We start from the raw sequence: 17,176 nt of genomic DNA, 5'->3' as shown, positions 1-17,176 counted from the left end.
TTTTCCGACAATTCTAAAATGTCTCACTTGTGTGTTCTATGTAATATTGTGAGTAAAATTTTGGTTTATAAGATAAGAAAGACATTTTACACAGAATCTGTTGTAGAACATTGTTCGAATTCTCTCTTTAACCTGACAGCATTAGGACCCTGCAGCACAGCTGCTATCTGGTAGCTTTCTGCGTGCTCTTTATTATAGAGTGTTCTGGCTCTTCTTCACCACTAGTACTCTCTCTCTCTCTGTCTCTCTCTGTCTCTCTGTCTCTCTCTTTCTCTCTCACTTCTCATCTCCCTGTCTGTATCGCTCGCTCTGGGATGGAATGTGGGACTCAGTCAGAGGAGAGTGTGTGAGTTAAACTTGGAATGATCTACTGCTGCTGCCTGAGCTATGAGTGTTGCATTCTTTTTTAAGTATTACTTAATTCTTGTATTTCTCTCTGTCTCTCTCTCTTTTCTTTCTCTTTCTCAGAACCTGTTCTGCATTATCAGCCAACCCTGTTTGCCTCCTGATCCTTCTGCATTCACTACCATTCATTCACTCATTCATCTGTGAGTGTGATTTGCCTGGATCCTGCACACATTCAGGAGGACGAAACTGATACATGAAGCCATTTATATCCATTTGAAGAAGATCTACAACATTCTTGCTCTTGGATCTGTTAGTATTGGACTACTGACTCTTGATGAGACTCACCTGCTCACCTGGACTGGATTTAATAAGACTTTGCTGCCAAAGTGATATATATATATATACTTGGTATACTGGATCACACTGTACAACAGTATCTCTACACAGGAAACTCTAAGGAACTATCTGAAGTTTTCTCAGAAGATGATCACACACAGGCTGACCTCTTTATTGCGCTGAATGTCATTTTTCTTTTCAGGAGTTTAGGGGTGTGTACATGGGTTCTCCTGTGTGCATGCTGAAGACCTGGGAAACTGCTTACGTTCATGTAATTGAGTGAGCTACTGTGCAAGTGATATAAGAATAGAATAACCATGGGGAACGCTGCAGGTGGGATGGATGTGTCCCCTGGGCGAGAAGTAAAAGGACCCCAAAGCTCTTTCAGCCCTGGGGGCCTGAAGCAGCCCCTCACCCCCAAATTGCCACTGCCTCCAGAGGAGGAGCTAGAGGAGAAATTTAGCCTGGTCCTGGTGAGTACTGCATTTGATAAATATTCACACACACACACACACAAAATTGCTTGTAAAATGTTTGAGGACACCTGTCCTTCTTGTACAGATAGTACAAGATCAGCCAGCACTGATAAAAAACGGTTGACATTTCTGTAAATCAGCATTTTTCTAGCACACACTAAGAAAAGTAAGTACAGATCTGTACCTAAAAGAGTATAAAGCTTGTCGCTGGGGCTGTACCTTATATTGAAAAAAACGTACCTTTTAGTGAAAGTCTTTTTTGTACTCATGTTTTTTGTGCCAGTAAAGATTATAAAGATTATAAACATTATCATCATCTGAATGTGTGTCAAAAACTTGATGATCCCAAATTGTCTGGCTTTCAAATAAAAATGTGCAATTAAAATATATATATATTGTTTATTAGTACAGTGATACAGAATACTGACTGTACCTTTTGTCTGGTTAAATGGTACAAATTACTTACTGCTGTTAGAAATTACTTTGTACTTCAGAGGGAACAAATCTGATCCTGAAAAGACCAATATTGTACCTTTGAGGGTACAATAATGAAGAGTGTACCTTTGAGTACAAAAAAGTACTTATATCGTACCTCTGTTTTTTAGAGTGCATGTGGGATAGAGTTGTCAATTTTCAATAATCAATTTTGCAACATGATGCAATGTAAAATAGTCAGTTTACAGCTTGAATATAAGAGTAAATTAGCTTTGCCATCAAAATAACTCAACACACAGCCATTAATGTCTAAACCACTGACAACAAAAGTGAGTACACCCCTAAGTGATAATGACCAAACTGTCCCTAAAGTGTCAATAATTGTTGAGAATTATTGATAATATTTTCTAGAAGTGCCTTAACACTCTTGGTCATAGAGTTCATTAGAGCTTCACATGTCACCACTGAAATCCTCTTCCACACCTCCATTAAGATATCACAGAGCTGGTGGATGTTAAAGACCACGCCCTCCTCCACCATCTGTTTGTGGATGCTGCACAGATGCTCAATAGGGTTTAGGTCTGGAGATATGCTTGGCCACTCCATCACCTTTACCTTTAGCTTTCTCTGCAGGGCAGTTGTCATCTTGGAGGTGTGTTTGGGGTTGTGGCCCAGTTCCTGGAGGTAGTGGATCATGCTTTGCTATCAAATGTCACAGTACATGTTGGAATTCAGTTCCCCAGTGCCAGAAGTACTTATACAGCCCCAGACCATGATGCTACCAACACCGTGCTTGGGTCTTCAACAAACTGTTTGCGGGTGTGAATAAACTTTTTATAGCCCAACAATTCTGTTACTCACATCCTAAAAGAGTTTTCTTTGCCAAGAGTCTTCATGCCCACATTTGTGGGTTTCTTTGGTCTCTTGTTCTGCTTTCTTACCAGTAATTCTCATACCCTTCAGTTTGAAGTGTTCATAGGGCTAACAAGCCCTATCCCTTGCCCCTACCCCCCAGTCTATCAAGAATCGGGACACCCCTACCCCTTGGCATGCATACGCCAGTGGTAGGGCCACAGGGTGTAATTGAACCAAACTATCCATTCTGATCATCTTGTCCTGTTGTCCAGCGTTTTTCAAATATGGTGTTCATTTATCAGCTTTTCTTTTTTAGATTCTCGATTAGTCTTTTTTATTATCCCACACATACAGTCCCCTCTAGATGTATTGGAACAGTGAGGCAGATTGCTTTTTTTCTACTGTAGACTGAGAACATGATGAATAAGAGCTTTTATTTCCAGGTATTTACATCTGGATCTGATACACAGTTCAGAAAATAGAACCTTCTGTATGAACCCACCTACTTTTCATATGAACAAAAGTATTGGAACAGATAAACGTAAAGTAAATTAAAGTAAATAAGACTAAACATTTAGTCGCAAATCCTTCGCTTGGATGTCTGTGACCCACTGACATCAATAACCTTCTGTATTATTCTTCTGTGATGCTCTTTCAGATTGTGTGTTTTGGGTCATTAACTTGCTTCATTATGAAGGATCTTCCAATCAGTTTGGTTTCATCTTTCTTTAAATTAACAAAAAAAAAGGTTTCTGTAGAGTTCTGAGATCATTGTACATCAATGAAGATTAATGAGTCCCAGAATAAGCCATGCAAGCCCACATCATGACTCTGCCTTCACTGCGTTTCACAGATAAGCTGGTATGTTTGAGATCATGAGCAGATCTTTTCTTACATTGTTAATGTTCATAATCAGTCCATAAGTTTGTCTCTGTACGTCTTGGTACATTTCAGCCTGGTCTTCCTATTGTTCTTGTTAATATTGATTTTCATCGTCTTGGTAAAGTCTTGTACTTTTGTTAATTAAGTCTTCTGTGAGCAGTAGATTGCCACAGCTTCTCTTTTTCCCTCGGCAGGTTGTTGCTGAAGTCACTAATACTTGTTTTAGGGTCTTTCTTCACAGCACTCAATGTTTCTGTCAGACACAATGTTTCTGTCATACAACTGCTGTGGTTTTCTGTGGCTGTCTGTCTGTTCATCACCTGTTATTTAGTACACCAGTGATGACTTTCCTCTTCAGGACATTCCAAATGGTTGTTTTGTCTATAAACAATATTTTTTGGTGGCTCTGATTAATTTTTTATCTTTTGTCTCATTAATCTTTTAATATCTAATTAAAATTTGTTCAGTGTACAACAGAAATAATGGTAGAACCCACCAAGCCTGTGTTCCACCTTGAAAATGTGAAGTGTGAACAATCAGACTCACTAAAGTTGATCAGACACAGAAATCTTGCAAATATGCCCAATATGCAGCACAGCAAGTCAGATGCATCATTATCTTTACAGACATGCCAGAGAGGGTGTGGACACGAGCTGTCACTGTCATTTTTGTATCTTTAAAGATATGATTTAAGACTCCTGAATGTGTGTAATGTAAATCACAGCAGGGTCATGGTGGTACCTTTGTTGAGCAGGGGTTGGCGCTGCTGGTGACTGGTGACTTCTAGTTTATTACCAGGGGATTGAAGTGCCTTCATCTTACCTTCACATGTCCTTCCTACAATGACAGGTTGCTGTAGGATGTCCAGTTGCCAGATAATTTGCATTTCCCCCCAAAAAATTATGTTGGCAACAGGTGACAGATTGTGAAGTCACATATTTAACAAACAGACAGCTGCTATTCTGCCTTGTTGTGATGCAGTGTAATCAAGATGGGGAGCATTTGTTGTCTAGGAGGCTGCCCTAACTATACATTTCTGCTGGAAACCTAGCACACTCACATTAATTAGATAGAGGCATATTCCTGTAGTTCTAAAGATTTTCTCAAGCTCATTGGATTTTCAACAATAATTCACTCGGGCCATTTCCTGCATTGCATCGGCCTGGCTGAACCAAATGTTAGCTCACCTCCGGACCAAGAGCCGCATGTGCCAATACCCTGGTCTAAGAATAATATGGCAAACGGATCACAGTGCTTCTGCCAACACCTTAATTGCCAATAAAAATATGGGAATCTGCCCATGCCACCCTCCAGTTACCGATTACAAACTGCAATCGGCCCAATTCTGCATTGAATATGTTATTATAGTTAAATGAATAAAGTTATTGACAGATTTTAGAGTATAAATGAATGTGGAATCACTATTTGGTAAACAGCAGTCAACTGTTCTATCTATGTATGTACCATTAGTAAAGCCCTTCATAAAGAAGGCTTCTTTTAAAATGGTACCATACTTTATTTTATTTTAGTTTCATATGCTGAAAATCAATCAGTCATCAATTTGTCTAAAAAAAGTTGTCAAATATGCCTACAGTTCAGCCAAGCTCTTTTCGCTAGTTCATCTATTAGTATTGTTTCACCCAAGTAAACTGAAATCACCACTGTTGTTTATCTGACAACAAAATGGCAGTGGGTTGTTTTCAGTGATGTCCTGTTTTTGTTGGGGTTGAGACGACCAATGAATCTGTGTGTGGAAGTATTGTAGCTAGTAGGGGTGGGCAATATTATATCGTATACAACATATCGTGACACAGAAATATCATGATATTAAAAATCCATATCGTGATAATAGGGCTGTTCTGTCTTAAAAGTAGTCTATTATTTACTGTGAAGCTTTAGGTGTATTTATTGTATAATTGTTTTAGTTTGCAGTTTATATGCATACACTAAATATTCTGCAACATTATTTTCTGCATTATATTATTTTATGCTATATTATTTTTTTTGCCACATTATGACTGGGAATCAAACCCCAGTCTCCCACATGATGTGGTACCTCACTAGCAGGTAGTGGTGTTATCCACTTGACCACACCATATTACTAACAGTGGAGGGATAATGAATTACACAGCAAGTTAGTGAAGGAGCCCAGGAGAAAAACATAAGCTACCATTTCTGCTTTAAATGATGCTGTATACAGCAGTCAACAATACCACTGTAGATACCAAACAGACTCGACCTCAACATAATTATTTTGGTCAATAAATGACCAGTGAACTATAATGGATTTCTAAAACCAGCACTGCCATACTGAGTATAGTAGCAGTATTATTAGTCTTAGTCTAGATGAATTAATCTTTCACTGCAGACAAGGCTTTTCTCATGTTCAGAATATAGTCAAGCAGAATTTGTAGCTATGAATATGCAACAGCATAACTGCAATAAAACACAGCTCAGGAGATTAACTGCCGCAGTCTGGATCCAGCACAGCGTGTGTGTGTGTGTGTGTGTGTGTCTCAGCAGTCTCAGCAAAAAAGTAGCGTTAGTTAAATTTTAATCATGTTTACTGGAGCTAGCATGAATGCAGTTAGTGAATCAGCCCTGTGTCCTGCAGGTTGTCATGGTTGGTAATTCAGTGTGAATGTAAACCTTGGTCTCAGTGATGAACATTAGAATCTTTATAGCTGAGGTAGCTGACAACAGTGGCAACAGAGAGATTTGTTCCCACGTTTTGTCCCTGTATAGGATTTGTTTACTATGTTATGCATATTCATTTTCATGAATAACTTTTTTGTAAATAAATTCCCCACCTTGTGGTTTTCCATCACTGGTGTTCAGTTACAGACTATATATAGTCTATGCAAATGTTGGCTTGAGAATTGGCACCAGCAAATCAGGTATTACACTATAAACTCATACAGTATATAAATATATATAAATACACTAGGAGTTATTACTGATGTTCACACCACCACATTTATTTGCAACATTTTAATCATAATGTGGCCATCATGCAAAACCCTATAGCAAGAGAAGGGAAAAAAACTCCCTAATATTTAGTGAAAGAAGGACTTTTTGTGGTTAATATTTATGTATATACTGTATACAGACCATTTCGTTCCACTGGTATATAGATAATATATTTATCACTATTATAATGCAGTTACATTGTATTAAAAAGCCATGAAGTCCCTACATATATATTTTGTTTTTGCTTTTTTGTCATACTGCTATTCTTTCGATAAACAAAATTGAATATCAGACAAACATAACTTGAGTAAGGACACCCTTGGTGGCAACAACTACAATCAAGCTTTACTGATAATTAGCAACAAATCTTTCACATCTCTGTGGTGGATTTTTGTTTTAATTCAGCCACATTGGAGGGTTTTTCGAGCATTAACCTCCTGTTTAAGATCATGTCAGAGCATCTTAATCAGACTTTGACTAGGCCAATCCAAAACCTTCATTTATTTTTTTTAAGTCATTCAGAGGTGGACTTGTGGACTTGTTTGTCTGCTTTGAATCATTGTCCTGCTGCAGAAGCCAAGTACGCCTGAGCTTGAGGTCACGAACAGATGGCCGGACATTCTCCTTCAGGACTGTCTGTTAAACAGGAAGCAGAATTCCTGATTCCATCTATAACAGCAAGTTGTTCAGGCCCTGAAGCAGCAAAGCAGCACCAGACCATCACACTACCACCACCATGTTTTACATTCAGTATGATGCACTTTTTCCTGAAATGATGTGTTAGTTTTAAGACCTGCAGTTCTTTGTATGTTGTTCTGGGTTCTTTTGTGACCTTTGAGTTGTTCATGCCTTTTTGGAAAAAAAATTGGTAGGCTGGCCACTCCTGGGAAGGTTCACCAGTGTAAATTATTTTCTCCATTTGTGAATAATAGCTCTCAATGTGGTCAGAGTCCTAAAGCCTTAAAATGACTTTGTAACTTTTTCCAGACAGATAGATGTCATAATGTGTTGCTTGTGTTGAGATCTTTTAGCTGCTTCATGTTGTCAGACAGGTTCTATTTAAGTGGTTTCTTGATTCTACAGGTCTGGCAGTAATCAGGCCTGGTTGTGGTTAGTCGTGAAGGGGGGGGGGGGGGGGGGCAAACACTTTTTCACGAAGGGCAAGATTTGTTTTGATAGTTTTTTTCCCTTAATAAATGAAATAATCTTGCTTTTCATATTTACTCAGATTACATTTCTGTAATATCAAAGTTTCTTTGATAATCTGAAAAATTTAAGTATAAAAGTAAAAGTAAAAATACAAAAACATAAGAATATGTTTATATACATAATTTTCATACATAGTTTTTATATAATTACCTATACTTTTATGCTTTACATGGCCATATATAAATCATATTTGAGAATCTCATGCATAGAATGATTACATATATATTTTAAGAACTGTTGAATGTAGAAGTTCCAGTACTGCATACTAGTGTGTACAGTACTAGTGTTAGAACCCAGATGTCTGAAGAGTTTATTGTCTCTAAAACATAAAATGGTAACAAGCACACTGCATAATACATAATGCATTTTTTTTTCTACAGTTTTAATGTGAACAATTCAAAATTCATTCAGAGAAAGAGTTGAAAAGGAATGAATCCCCTCCAATTTTAACTTCATAAGCATTTGTATCTGTAGGATATCTGTAGTTTCACAAGTCAAATCAAATCAAATCAAATCAAATCAAATTTATTTGTATAGCGCTTTTTACAACTGGTGTTGGCACAAAGCAGCTTTACAGAAACATGATTACAGGACAAAGAATCAGGCAAAACATTACACATAGAAAATACAGAATACAGAACCCCCAGTGAGCGCGGAGGCAAGGAAAAACTCCCTCAGAGCTGCAGGAGGAGGAAGAAACCTTGGGAGGACCAAGACTCACATTAAAGGGGGGACCATCCTACCACTGGTCAAACGGCTTTTAAATTAAAATTTAAAAAGTCTTTTATACATCCATATAGGTTTTATGTACTCAGGAGTGTAATAGCGCCACTAATGGCTTGGATGTAATCTGTAGTGGAGAGTAAGATGGATGATGAGCAGCTGATCTGTGGTGGTGGTGGAGAAGAGCTGACTTCAGAAACTTCCATCAGTCTGGCCGGACAGGAGACGCGAGAGCCTGAGGGTCCAACATCGGTATCGGGTCAGACAGGTGGGCAGTCAGTAACTCGGAGGAAGGCAGAGAGATGGAATTAGTTTTGACTGGATTTATGCAAAACTGAGAATATTAAAACATTATCAGAGTGTGGCAAATGACTCCGGCAGAACTGAATAAAACAGCCTAACTAAAGGCAGAGAGCCAGAAGGTAACATAGGCATGGAGGCACCCTGAAACACCAGCATCCACCCACTCCACCGTCCACAAACCTGAGTGACCGTGTGCAGTGGGAGAACAACAGCACCAGCATCTCAGTTTACCACAATTTCCTCTGTCCATGAACCCCTGAATCTGCAGCCTTATCTAAAGGGAAAAACATTAATTACCAAAAGCTAAACTAAACAAGTAAGTTTTCAGTCTAGACTTAAAGATTGAGACTGTGTCTGAGTCCCGAACATATTCGGGGAGATTATTCCAGAGTTGAGGCGCTTTATAAGAGAAAGCTCTTCCTCCTGCAGAGCTCCTCTGAATTTTAGGCACTACTAATAAACCAGCACCCTGAGATCTGAGTAATCGCGGTGGTTCATAACAGGAGATGAGGTCTTGTAAATACTCAGGAGCGAGTCCGTGTAGGGCTTTATACGTTAACAGGAGAATTTTATAGTCTATGCGGAATTTGACTGGAAGCCAGTGCAGTGCTGATAGTACTGGACTAATATGGTCAAATTTTCTAGTTTTAGTAAGGACCCTGGCTGCAGCATTTTGAACTAGCTGAAGTTTATTTAAGTTACTGCCGGAACATCCAGACAGTAGCGCATTACAATAATCTAGCCTTGAGGTAATAAAGGCATGTACTAATTTTTCTGCGTCATGCAGTGATAGGGCATTTCTTAGCTTGGCGATGTTACGGAGGTGTAGAAAAGCTGTTCTAGTAACATTAGATATGTGTTTATCGAATGCTAGATCTGAATCTATGATAACTCCAAGGTTTTTAGCTGCTGAACCAGGGCTGGCTGAGAAGTCGGACAGATTTAGCATTAAGTCTGATAATTTATTTCTAGCAGCTTTGGGGCCTAATAGGAGAACTTCTGTTTTATCACTATTTAATAGGAGGAAGTTGTGCGACATCCATGATTTTACATCTTCTACACAATCCTCGATTTTCTTTAATCTCACTCTGTCATCAGGTTTGGCTGATATGAAGAGCTGCGTGTCATCCGCATAACAATGAAAATTCACATTGTGTTTTCTAATAACTTTGCCCAGTGGGAGCATATATAATGTAAATAATAACGGTCCTAATATAGAGCCTTGTGGAATTCCATATCTTACCTTGGTATAACTGGAAGACATATCATTTATCCTCACAAACTGATAGCGATCGGTTAAGTACGATTTAAACCATGCTAAGGCAGTTCCGGTTACACCGACCATGTCCTCTAGTCTTTCTAAAAGGATAGTATGATCTATTGTATCAAAGGCTGCGCTCAGATCGAGAAGTACGAGTAAGGAAACACAGCCTTGGTCGGCGGCTATAAGTAGATCGTTTGTTATTCTAACTAAAGCTGTCTCAGTGCTATGATAAGGCCTAAATCCAGATTGAAATTTTTCATAGATCTGGTTTCTTTGCAGGTAAGAGCAAAGTTGTTGGGCTACAGCTTTTTCTAAAATCTTAGAAATAAACGGTAAGTTTGAAATAGGTCTATAGTTAGACAGTACACTAGGATCAAGATTTGGTTTCTTGATCAGAGGTTTAATTACAGCTGTTTTAAAGGCTTTGGGTACATGGCCCAGGGCGAGCGATGAGTTTACTATCATTAACAGAGGTTTAATTATATCTGGCAGTACCTGTTTTAATAATTTTGTGGGAACAGCATCAAGTGTGCAGGTTGTGCTGTTTGAAGAGGAGATAATTTTCTCTAGTTCTAGCTGTGGAAGTGGGTTAAAGACTTCCAACCTAACTTCAGTAACAGGGTTTTGTTCTAGATCAGCCAGACCAGATGACAGAGAGGATGTAATATTTATCTGTTTAATTTTATCCCGAATGTTTTCAATTTTACTATTGAAGAAGTCCATAAAATCGTTGCTGGTGTAAATGGCTGGAATCTGAGGTTCAGTATCTGCCTGGTTTTTAGTTAATTTGGAAATAACACTAAAGAGAACTCTAGGATTATTTTTATTTATCTCGATCTGTGAGGCCAGATATGCTGAGCGGGCTTTATTAAGTTCTTTTCTATATTTAACAAGACTGTCTTTCCACGCAGAGTAAAACACTTCCAGTTTAGTTGATCGATATTTACGCTCTAAATTTCGTACTAACTGCTTTAAGGTACGAGTTTGATCATTGTACCACGGTGCGAGCTTTTTCTGTCTCTCTATTTTGTGTTTAAGGGGTGCTACAACATCTAAGGTAGAGCGAAAGGTATTTTCTAAACCTTCGGTTAGTTTGTCTAGTTCTACTGGGTCTACAGGAGAGTACATTAGAGTTGATAAGTCTGGAAGCTTACCTGTAAATTGTTGGGCTGTAAAAGGCGTAATTGAACGTTTTACAGAGTAGCTAGGGGATGTACGTATATTATGACTAAGATGTAATTTAAATAAAATAAGGTAATGATCTGAAATTGCGGAGGTTTGAGAACGAATATTCGGGTTATCTATGCTCACACCCAGGGTCAAAACTAAATCCAGAGTATGATTACAGTAATGAGTAGGTCCTGTTATATTTTGAATAATACCAACTGAGTCTAAAATCGATGTGAATGCCTTTTTTAATGGATCATCCAATTTTTCGAAATGAATGTTGAAGTCTCCAACTATAATCACTTTATCATTACTTACTGCTAAGTCTGTGACAAAATCACTAAATTCTTTTAAAAATTCTAAATAGGGCCCTGGTGGTCTGTAGATGTTAATTAAAGAAAATGCATTCTTTTTTGTAACTGGATTAATTATACTGGTGTAAAGAAGCTCAAAAGAAGTAAAATTTTCATAGTGTTTCTGATTGCTAACTAAGGTACTTTGGAAAAGTATGCAGACCCCACCTCCTCTACCGGACAATCTCGGATTGTGTATATAATTATAGCCTGCAGGGGTGGCTTCATTTAATGCTACATATTCATTTGGCCTAATCCAGGTTTCTGTCAGACACAGAACATCGAATTTCTGATCAGTTATCATTTCATTCACCAGAACTGCTTTTGAATTTAGAGATCTAATATTAAGTAAACCAATCTTTAGGCTTGAAATGTTAGTACTACAGTCTGGATATGATTGTTTAATATAAGTTAAGTTATTTGGATTTACTGTTTTAGTTTTTTGATGTTTTTGTTTGACTCGGGGGACAGACACAGTCTGAATACATTGGTATCTAGGTAACGTCTCTTTGCAGCTCGCAGACGGTCGGTTAAGCCTCTCTGTCTGCGGCCTGGTCCCGGCTCTGGATTGTCAGCAGCTTCTAATACTACTCTGCCGACTAACTAAAAGACTATGAGCTATGCTGCATGAAAGTAAGGCAGCACCCTCCCGCGTGGGGTGGACACCATCCCTACCTAAAAGACCAGGCTTGCCCTCAAAGTGTAGCCAGTTATCTATAAAGCCCACATGATTTTCTGCACACCACTTGGACATCCAGCGGTTCAGCGAAGAAAGCCTGCTGTAAGCTTCATCACCACGCCTCATTGGGATGGGGCCAGAGCAGATTACCTCCTCGGACAGCGTCAGTTTGTATAGTTACACATCATCATGACCGTGTTCACATTGTTGCTTTTACACTTCTATCCTGCAGTCAGGCTGCAGTTGGTAATACTAGTAAGCTAGGCTAGATATGAGTCTTCCTGTTCAGTTACTGCAGGGCTTTTTCTGTGCTGCTTTCCATACTAATCAATTCAGCCAGTCCCAGTACTATACACAGCACATAAATCAAGCAGACTGCCTGCTCTGCATGGCTCATAATATTTTTACTGACCATATTGATCCCATATACCAAACCAGTTTCCAGTGGCATGTGATTTTCCTTTTCAGAACAGCTGAGCACATATTTTAAAACCTCTGAAGCAAATAATCTTAAAATTAAAGGTGATACACAGGGTTATGTGATTGATGCTGTAGAAGAAACACCTTTATTGTCCTGTACTACAATTTTTGTATACGATGTGTGTTTCTGATCATGAACAGCCCACTTTAAATCACACCACAGATTTTCAATAATATCCAGGTCTGGGACTGAGATGATCATTCCAGAACATTGTACTTGTTTTTCTGCATGAATGCCTTAGTAGATTTAGAGCAGTGTTTATGGTGGCAGCCTTGTCGCAGCTTCAACTTCAACTGCTGTATGATATATTTATTAATATATTAAGTTGCTGATCTGGACAACCAAAAATTTGTAAAGGAAAAAAATGTGATGCCCAAACATTTTCATACCACTCTATCGGAATCCCCCTCAAGGAGGGCCCTCCTACTGGTTACTAACAGTAGAATATAACCAGACTGGAACATGTTCAGCAGCAGTGATGGGAGTAACGGAGTTAAAATAAGGCGTTACTAACGCCATAACTTTTTTCAGTAACGAATAATCTAATTACTCTGACTGTAACTATAACGCCGTTTCCACTTCCGACACCCCGTTACTGCACATTACTTTAGCCGCTCAATTAACTATTTTTTTACTTCGCGCATACAGACAAAGGCGCAAGTGTGTGTGTGTGTGAATCACAAGGGACGGAAGGATGGAATGCCCTGGTTAACCCCTTCTCTTTCCGGTGAACTTGACCTTCTGGCAGCTGGGCCTGTGGGGTTGCCTGTGCTTTGACGTGGTGAAGTGAGGCACAATTGCGACGACTTGCGTGCTCTAATCAATTCAGTGATTGCTGTGGTAGTGTTGTGCCAGGCTCTGAGGCCTTCATTCAGTTTCTGCTGCGCATCTCTGTTGCTTTATCTCTTCCTATCATCACCATTTCACTGTTCCAAGGCTTTACTCCAGGTAGGAATATTACTCTCTTTAGTTTTTTTAATTATTAGATATTTGCAGAATTTGTAGAGGTTAATGAGAGAATTGTTGTATTCTTTTATACGTGGACAGGCCAAGTTCTGTTTTAAGGACTTTAAGCTCTCTTTATCTGCTCCGGTTTTTGTGGTGCTGCTGTTTACTCTTTTCTTCCTTGGTGAAGCTGTTTGATCCAGCTGTTAAACTGTTATATTAATACCATTTTAAAGGTCATTAGATTGTTGTTTTTGTCCATTCATTTCTTTTTTTTATTTTTACATTTTTCATTTGAGTGTGCTTTGGTTTGTTTAATTTCATCCCCTGACGCGTATTTGGCTTTTCCGTTTTTCTTTTTTTTCTTAGTCTTAGTAATTTTCTTTGGTTGTGTGGAGAATTTTTTTTTTTATTCGTTAGATTATATTTTTGTCAACATTTTGGGTTTATTTTTGTTTGTTATTTTTCAAATAATAATAGTAATTACATAATTTATTTTCTTTTGTTAACTTTTTTTTACGGGGCGAATAACACAGAAGTAACGCAATAGTTACTTTTACTGGTAACTAGTTACTTTTATAGTGGACTAACTCCGTTAGTAACTCTAACTCCGTTAGTTACTTTTTTGGAGAAGTAACTAGTAACTATAACTAATTACTTTTTGAAAGTAACGTGCCCAACACTGTTCAGCAGTATCCTTGCACACCAGCTGTTCACTGTCTTTAACACTAGAATGGATAAAGCTACTGATTAACTGACATTAGCTTCACTTTCAGATAATGGAAACAACACACCAAAATTACAAACTAGCCTTTATATTTGACAATATTGGATTCTCTTTGAATGTCCTTACTCATTTTAAGTTTATTTAACTGAACTAAGTTTCAGCGCACTTTGCCTTAATCTTTGTCAAACAACAATATAACATTTCAGTAAAGATGTTGGTTACAGTGTGTCTGTTTAAACTTTAGAGTGTGCCAGTGTGTACTAATTCTCTTAATTAATCATAGGTGTTGCTATTCTAATGGCGCAGTGCTTCTGCCTAAAGATTCTAGTTCTATTCACTCAGTGGGGCGCACATGTTTTCTGCCGCCAAGATAGCAATACACCAGACATTTACCTCACTCACCACACTTCCAAAAAAAACATCTTTCCCATTTTCTCCTTGGACCACCTGTTGCATATTGGCTGTGTCTTTTCCCCATTTACTAATTTCCTCCATTTGCCCCAGACTACCTTGCCCTAAAACTTGCCTTATAATATAACTTATAATGCAGGTACTTGGCAGTGTTGGAACAGTATTAAAGGCTGTAAGTGCAAGTTATTTTAATTCAATTCTAAAAGGGCTACTAATGCAAAATTATTACCAACAACAAGCTGTGTATCAGAAGGCTGTGCAGTATTCAGCTCCAGTCCCAACTCTAGCTAGGTTTCAAAATAGGGTCTTGAATCCAGTTTTCCAGGGTAAAATACAGTTAGATTTTGTACTTGCTGGAAGGTAAGGGAACAGTGCCAAAAATAATAATTTTTCCTTTATACTAAATCTAATCAAACCATGAATGGAGACAAATGGAGTGAAATGGATCAACAGAAATAATCAAAAAATACAAGAAGGTTGTCATTATGAGATTTGTTTTCTGTTATATATTTGCAAAGCCCCATAACAAAAACATCATGCCTGAAGGCCAAACCCTCATACCTGAGTCATATAGATGTGACTAAAGGATAACGTGACAGAAGATCGATGCTGCCGTCTCAGTTGACCTGTGAACAATGCAGGGCTGGTGTTGGTAGTGACCTAAACAAATACTCTACCAGTAAACTGTTGGCTGTTTTCCATTCTGTCGTGGCTCAAAGCAAAAGTGAAACATATCAGATTATAGAGCAGCTGACTTATTTTAAACACAGGGTAGAGGAATGTGTCACTGTATGAGTGCCATTAGATATGGTCTTTCATGCCTACCTTGTTTGGTTCTGATTTTGACTCATTTTATTAGAAAGTATGAACTCTGTACACACGGCACTGGGAGTAAAACAGTGTAGCATGAAGCAGCAGCAGCAGATACATTGTTTGTTTATAGCTATGCTAATTATCTTGGTAATTAATAAGGTTAAATGAAATGGTGCCAGAATAGCCTTTAACCTCATATATAAGGAGTAAACCTAATAGTTGGGTATGATCAAGACCGGATCACATTCTCATCACAGTTCATTTGGAATCAGACTGAAATCTCCTCGTCTCACGAGTCTTTTGATCTGCACCCAAGTGTGATTACTATTTTCACACCTGATCATACGAACCGCACCATGAGTATAAATGAACCAGTGTCCAATTTAACTGGACCAAATAGTGCTGGTGTGAAAATACCTTTCCTGTTTGCATGCCTACTGAATTCTCATTGCTATCTTACACGCCGTCAACAGTCTGTTTTCAGGGCTTGTGCCTGCACCATTTAAATAGCAAAGGAGTTTAGGAATATATCTACACTATATCACACTAATGGGCGTGGTGGTCTGGAACTTAGGTGAGTTCATATTTTTACGGTGTGTGGCAGTGGACGCAAAGAGGCAAAACTCAGAGATGTGAGTCCAAACGGGACTAAAATAACCAGAGGACCACCAGGAGTTTAGTGAAAAACAGTAGGTAATTCAGCCTGTAATTTTCTCCATGGACGTTTGAGAAAAACACATACATGGTCATTCTGGATGGCAATAAAATCACAGAGGACCCCCCATAAAAGAGAAAATTACCCCAGCACCCCCTGAGATAGTGCCAAAGTCAGCATTTAAATGGTAGAGGTTAGATCGGGCCCAAAAAAACGACCCGACCCAGCCAGAGACCGTGCACGTTCTGCCCGAGCCCGACCCAACCCGAACCATAAACTGTCATTATGAGCCCGACCCGCCCCGCCCCATAAACTGTCTGTTTTCGGGCTGTTTGAATGAGCGAAATATGATCAGAATTATGTTAATTAACACTGTAACATAGAAGCATGGAACTATTATTTAATCAAAATGATTGTTAAGAACAGCTACACACAGTGCTGCAAGTCAAACGCAGAGGAGTTCACGTGCGAGATACAGTTCACATACTATATCTCCTGTTTCTCTTTTATCTCCTCGTGCTCATATTCTAGTCCCATACATAATTCTGCAGCTCCCTCTGTGTTTTCTGTCGTATGTTGCGGCTAGCGCGAACGCTTACAACTAACACCGCAGACCGCGAGGTGTCGCCGCTGTACAACTGCGGGAGTGAAAACAGCGCTTATAATTTTTTTTTTTTTTTTACTTTCAGTTTTCGTTATTTGGTTTGTTTTCATTAACAATAATAATTGGTTACTTACCAACATTGTGATTATCACACTAGAGCTTTATTTAAAAATAAAAATATACCGTATTTTTCGGACTATAAGGCGTATTATAAGACGCACTATCAAAGAACGCCTATTTTCTGCTATTTTTCCATACATAGGGCGCATCGCATTATAAGGCGCGTTAAGTGACACTAGAAAGGGTGCCTATATCAAAGTGAACAGGGGTGGCGCCATGTTTCCCTTCCCCCACCGGGGGTGGTCGCTTGCCGGTGGAGCGTCTCAGTATATATAAATCTAGCTCTTTCAAAGTCAAACGAGTGCTGGATATTAATCTACACAGATTCCTCTCCTGAAAACTGTTTATTTGGGTGAGTAACGTGCTTCAGTTTATTTACAGTAAGCTTAGATTTCCAGATGTCCACTAAGGCTTGCTGCA

General features: G+C 38.7%; 1 protein-coding gene across 4 annotated transcripts in view; it reads left to right on the top strand.

Moving 5' to 3' along the window:
* Positions 1–233: 233 nt before the first annotated feature.
* fmnl1b (formin-like 1b) overlaps positions 234–17,176 on the top strand; it is an 87,461-nt gene continuing 70,518 nt past the window's right edge. For all 4 annotated transcript variants that reach the window (XM_022673936.2, XM_049480269.1, XM_049480271.1 and 1 more), the window contains exons 1-2: positions 234–346; positions 469–1,157. In XM_022673936.2, the coding sequence (XP_022529657.2) occupies positions 1,002–1,157 (156 nt within the window). In that variant the 5' untranslated portion in view covers positions 234–346; positions 469–1,001. The remainder of the gene's footprint in view (positions 347–468; positions 1,158–17,176) is intronic.

The sequence above is a fragment of the Astyanax mexicanus genome, chromosome 6 (assembly GCF_023375975.1).
Source record: "Astyanax mexicanus isolate ESR-SI-001 chromosome 6, AstMex3_surface, whole genome shotgun sequence".
NCBI classification, from domain to species: domain Eukaryota; kingdom Metazoa; phylum Chordata; class Actinopteri; order Characiformes; family Acestrorhamphidae; genus Astyanax; species Astyanax mexicanus.
This window is presented reverse-complemented; position numbering and strand designations above follow the sequence as displayed.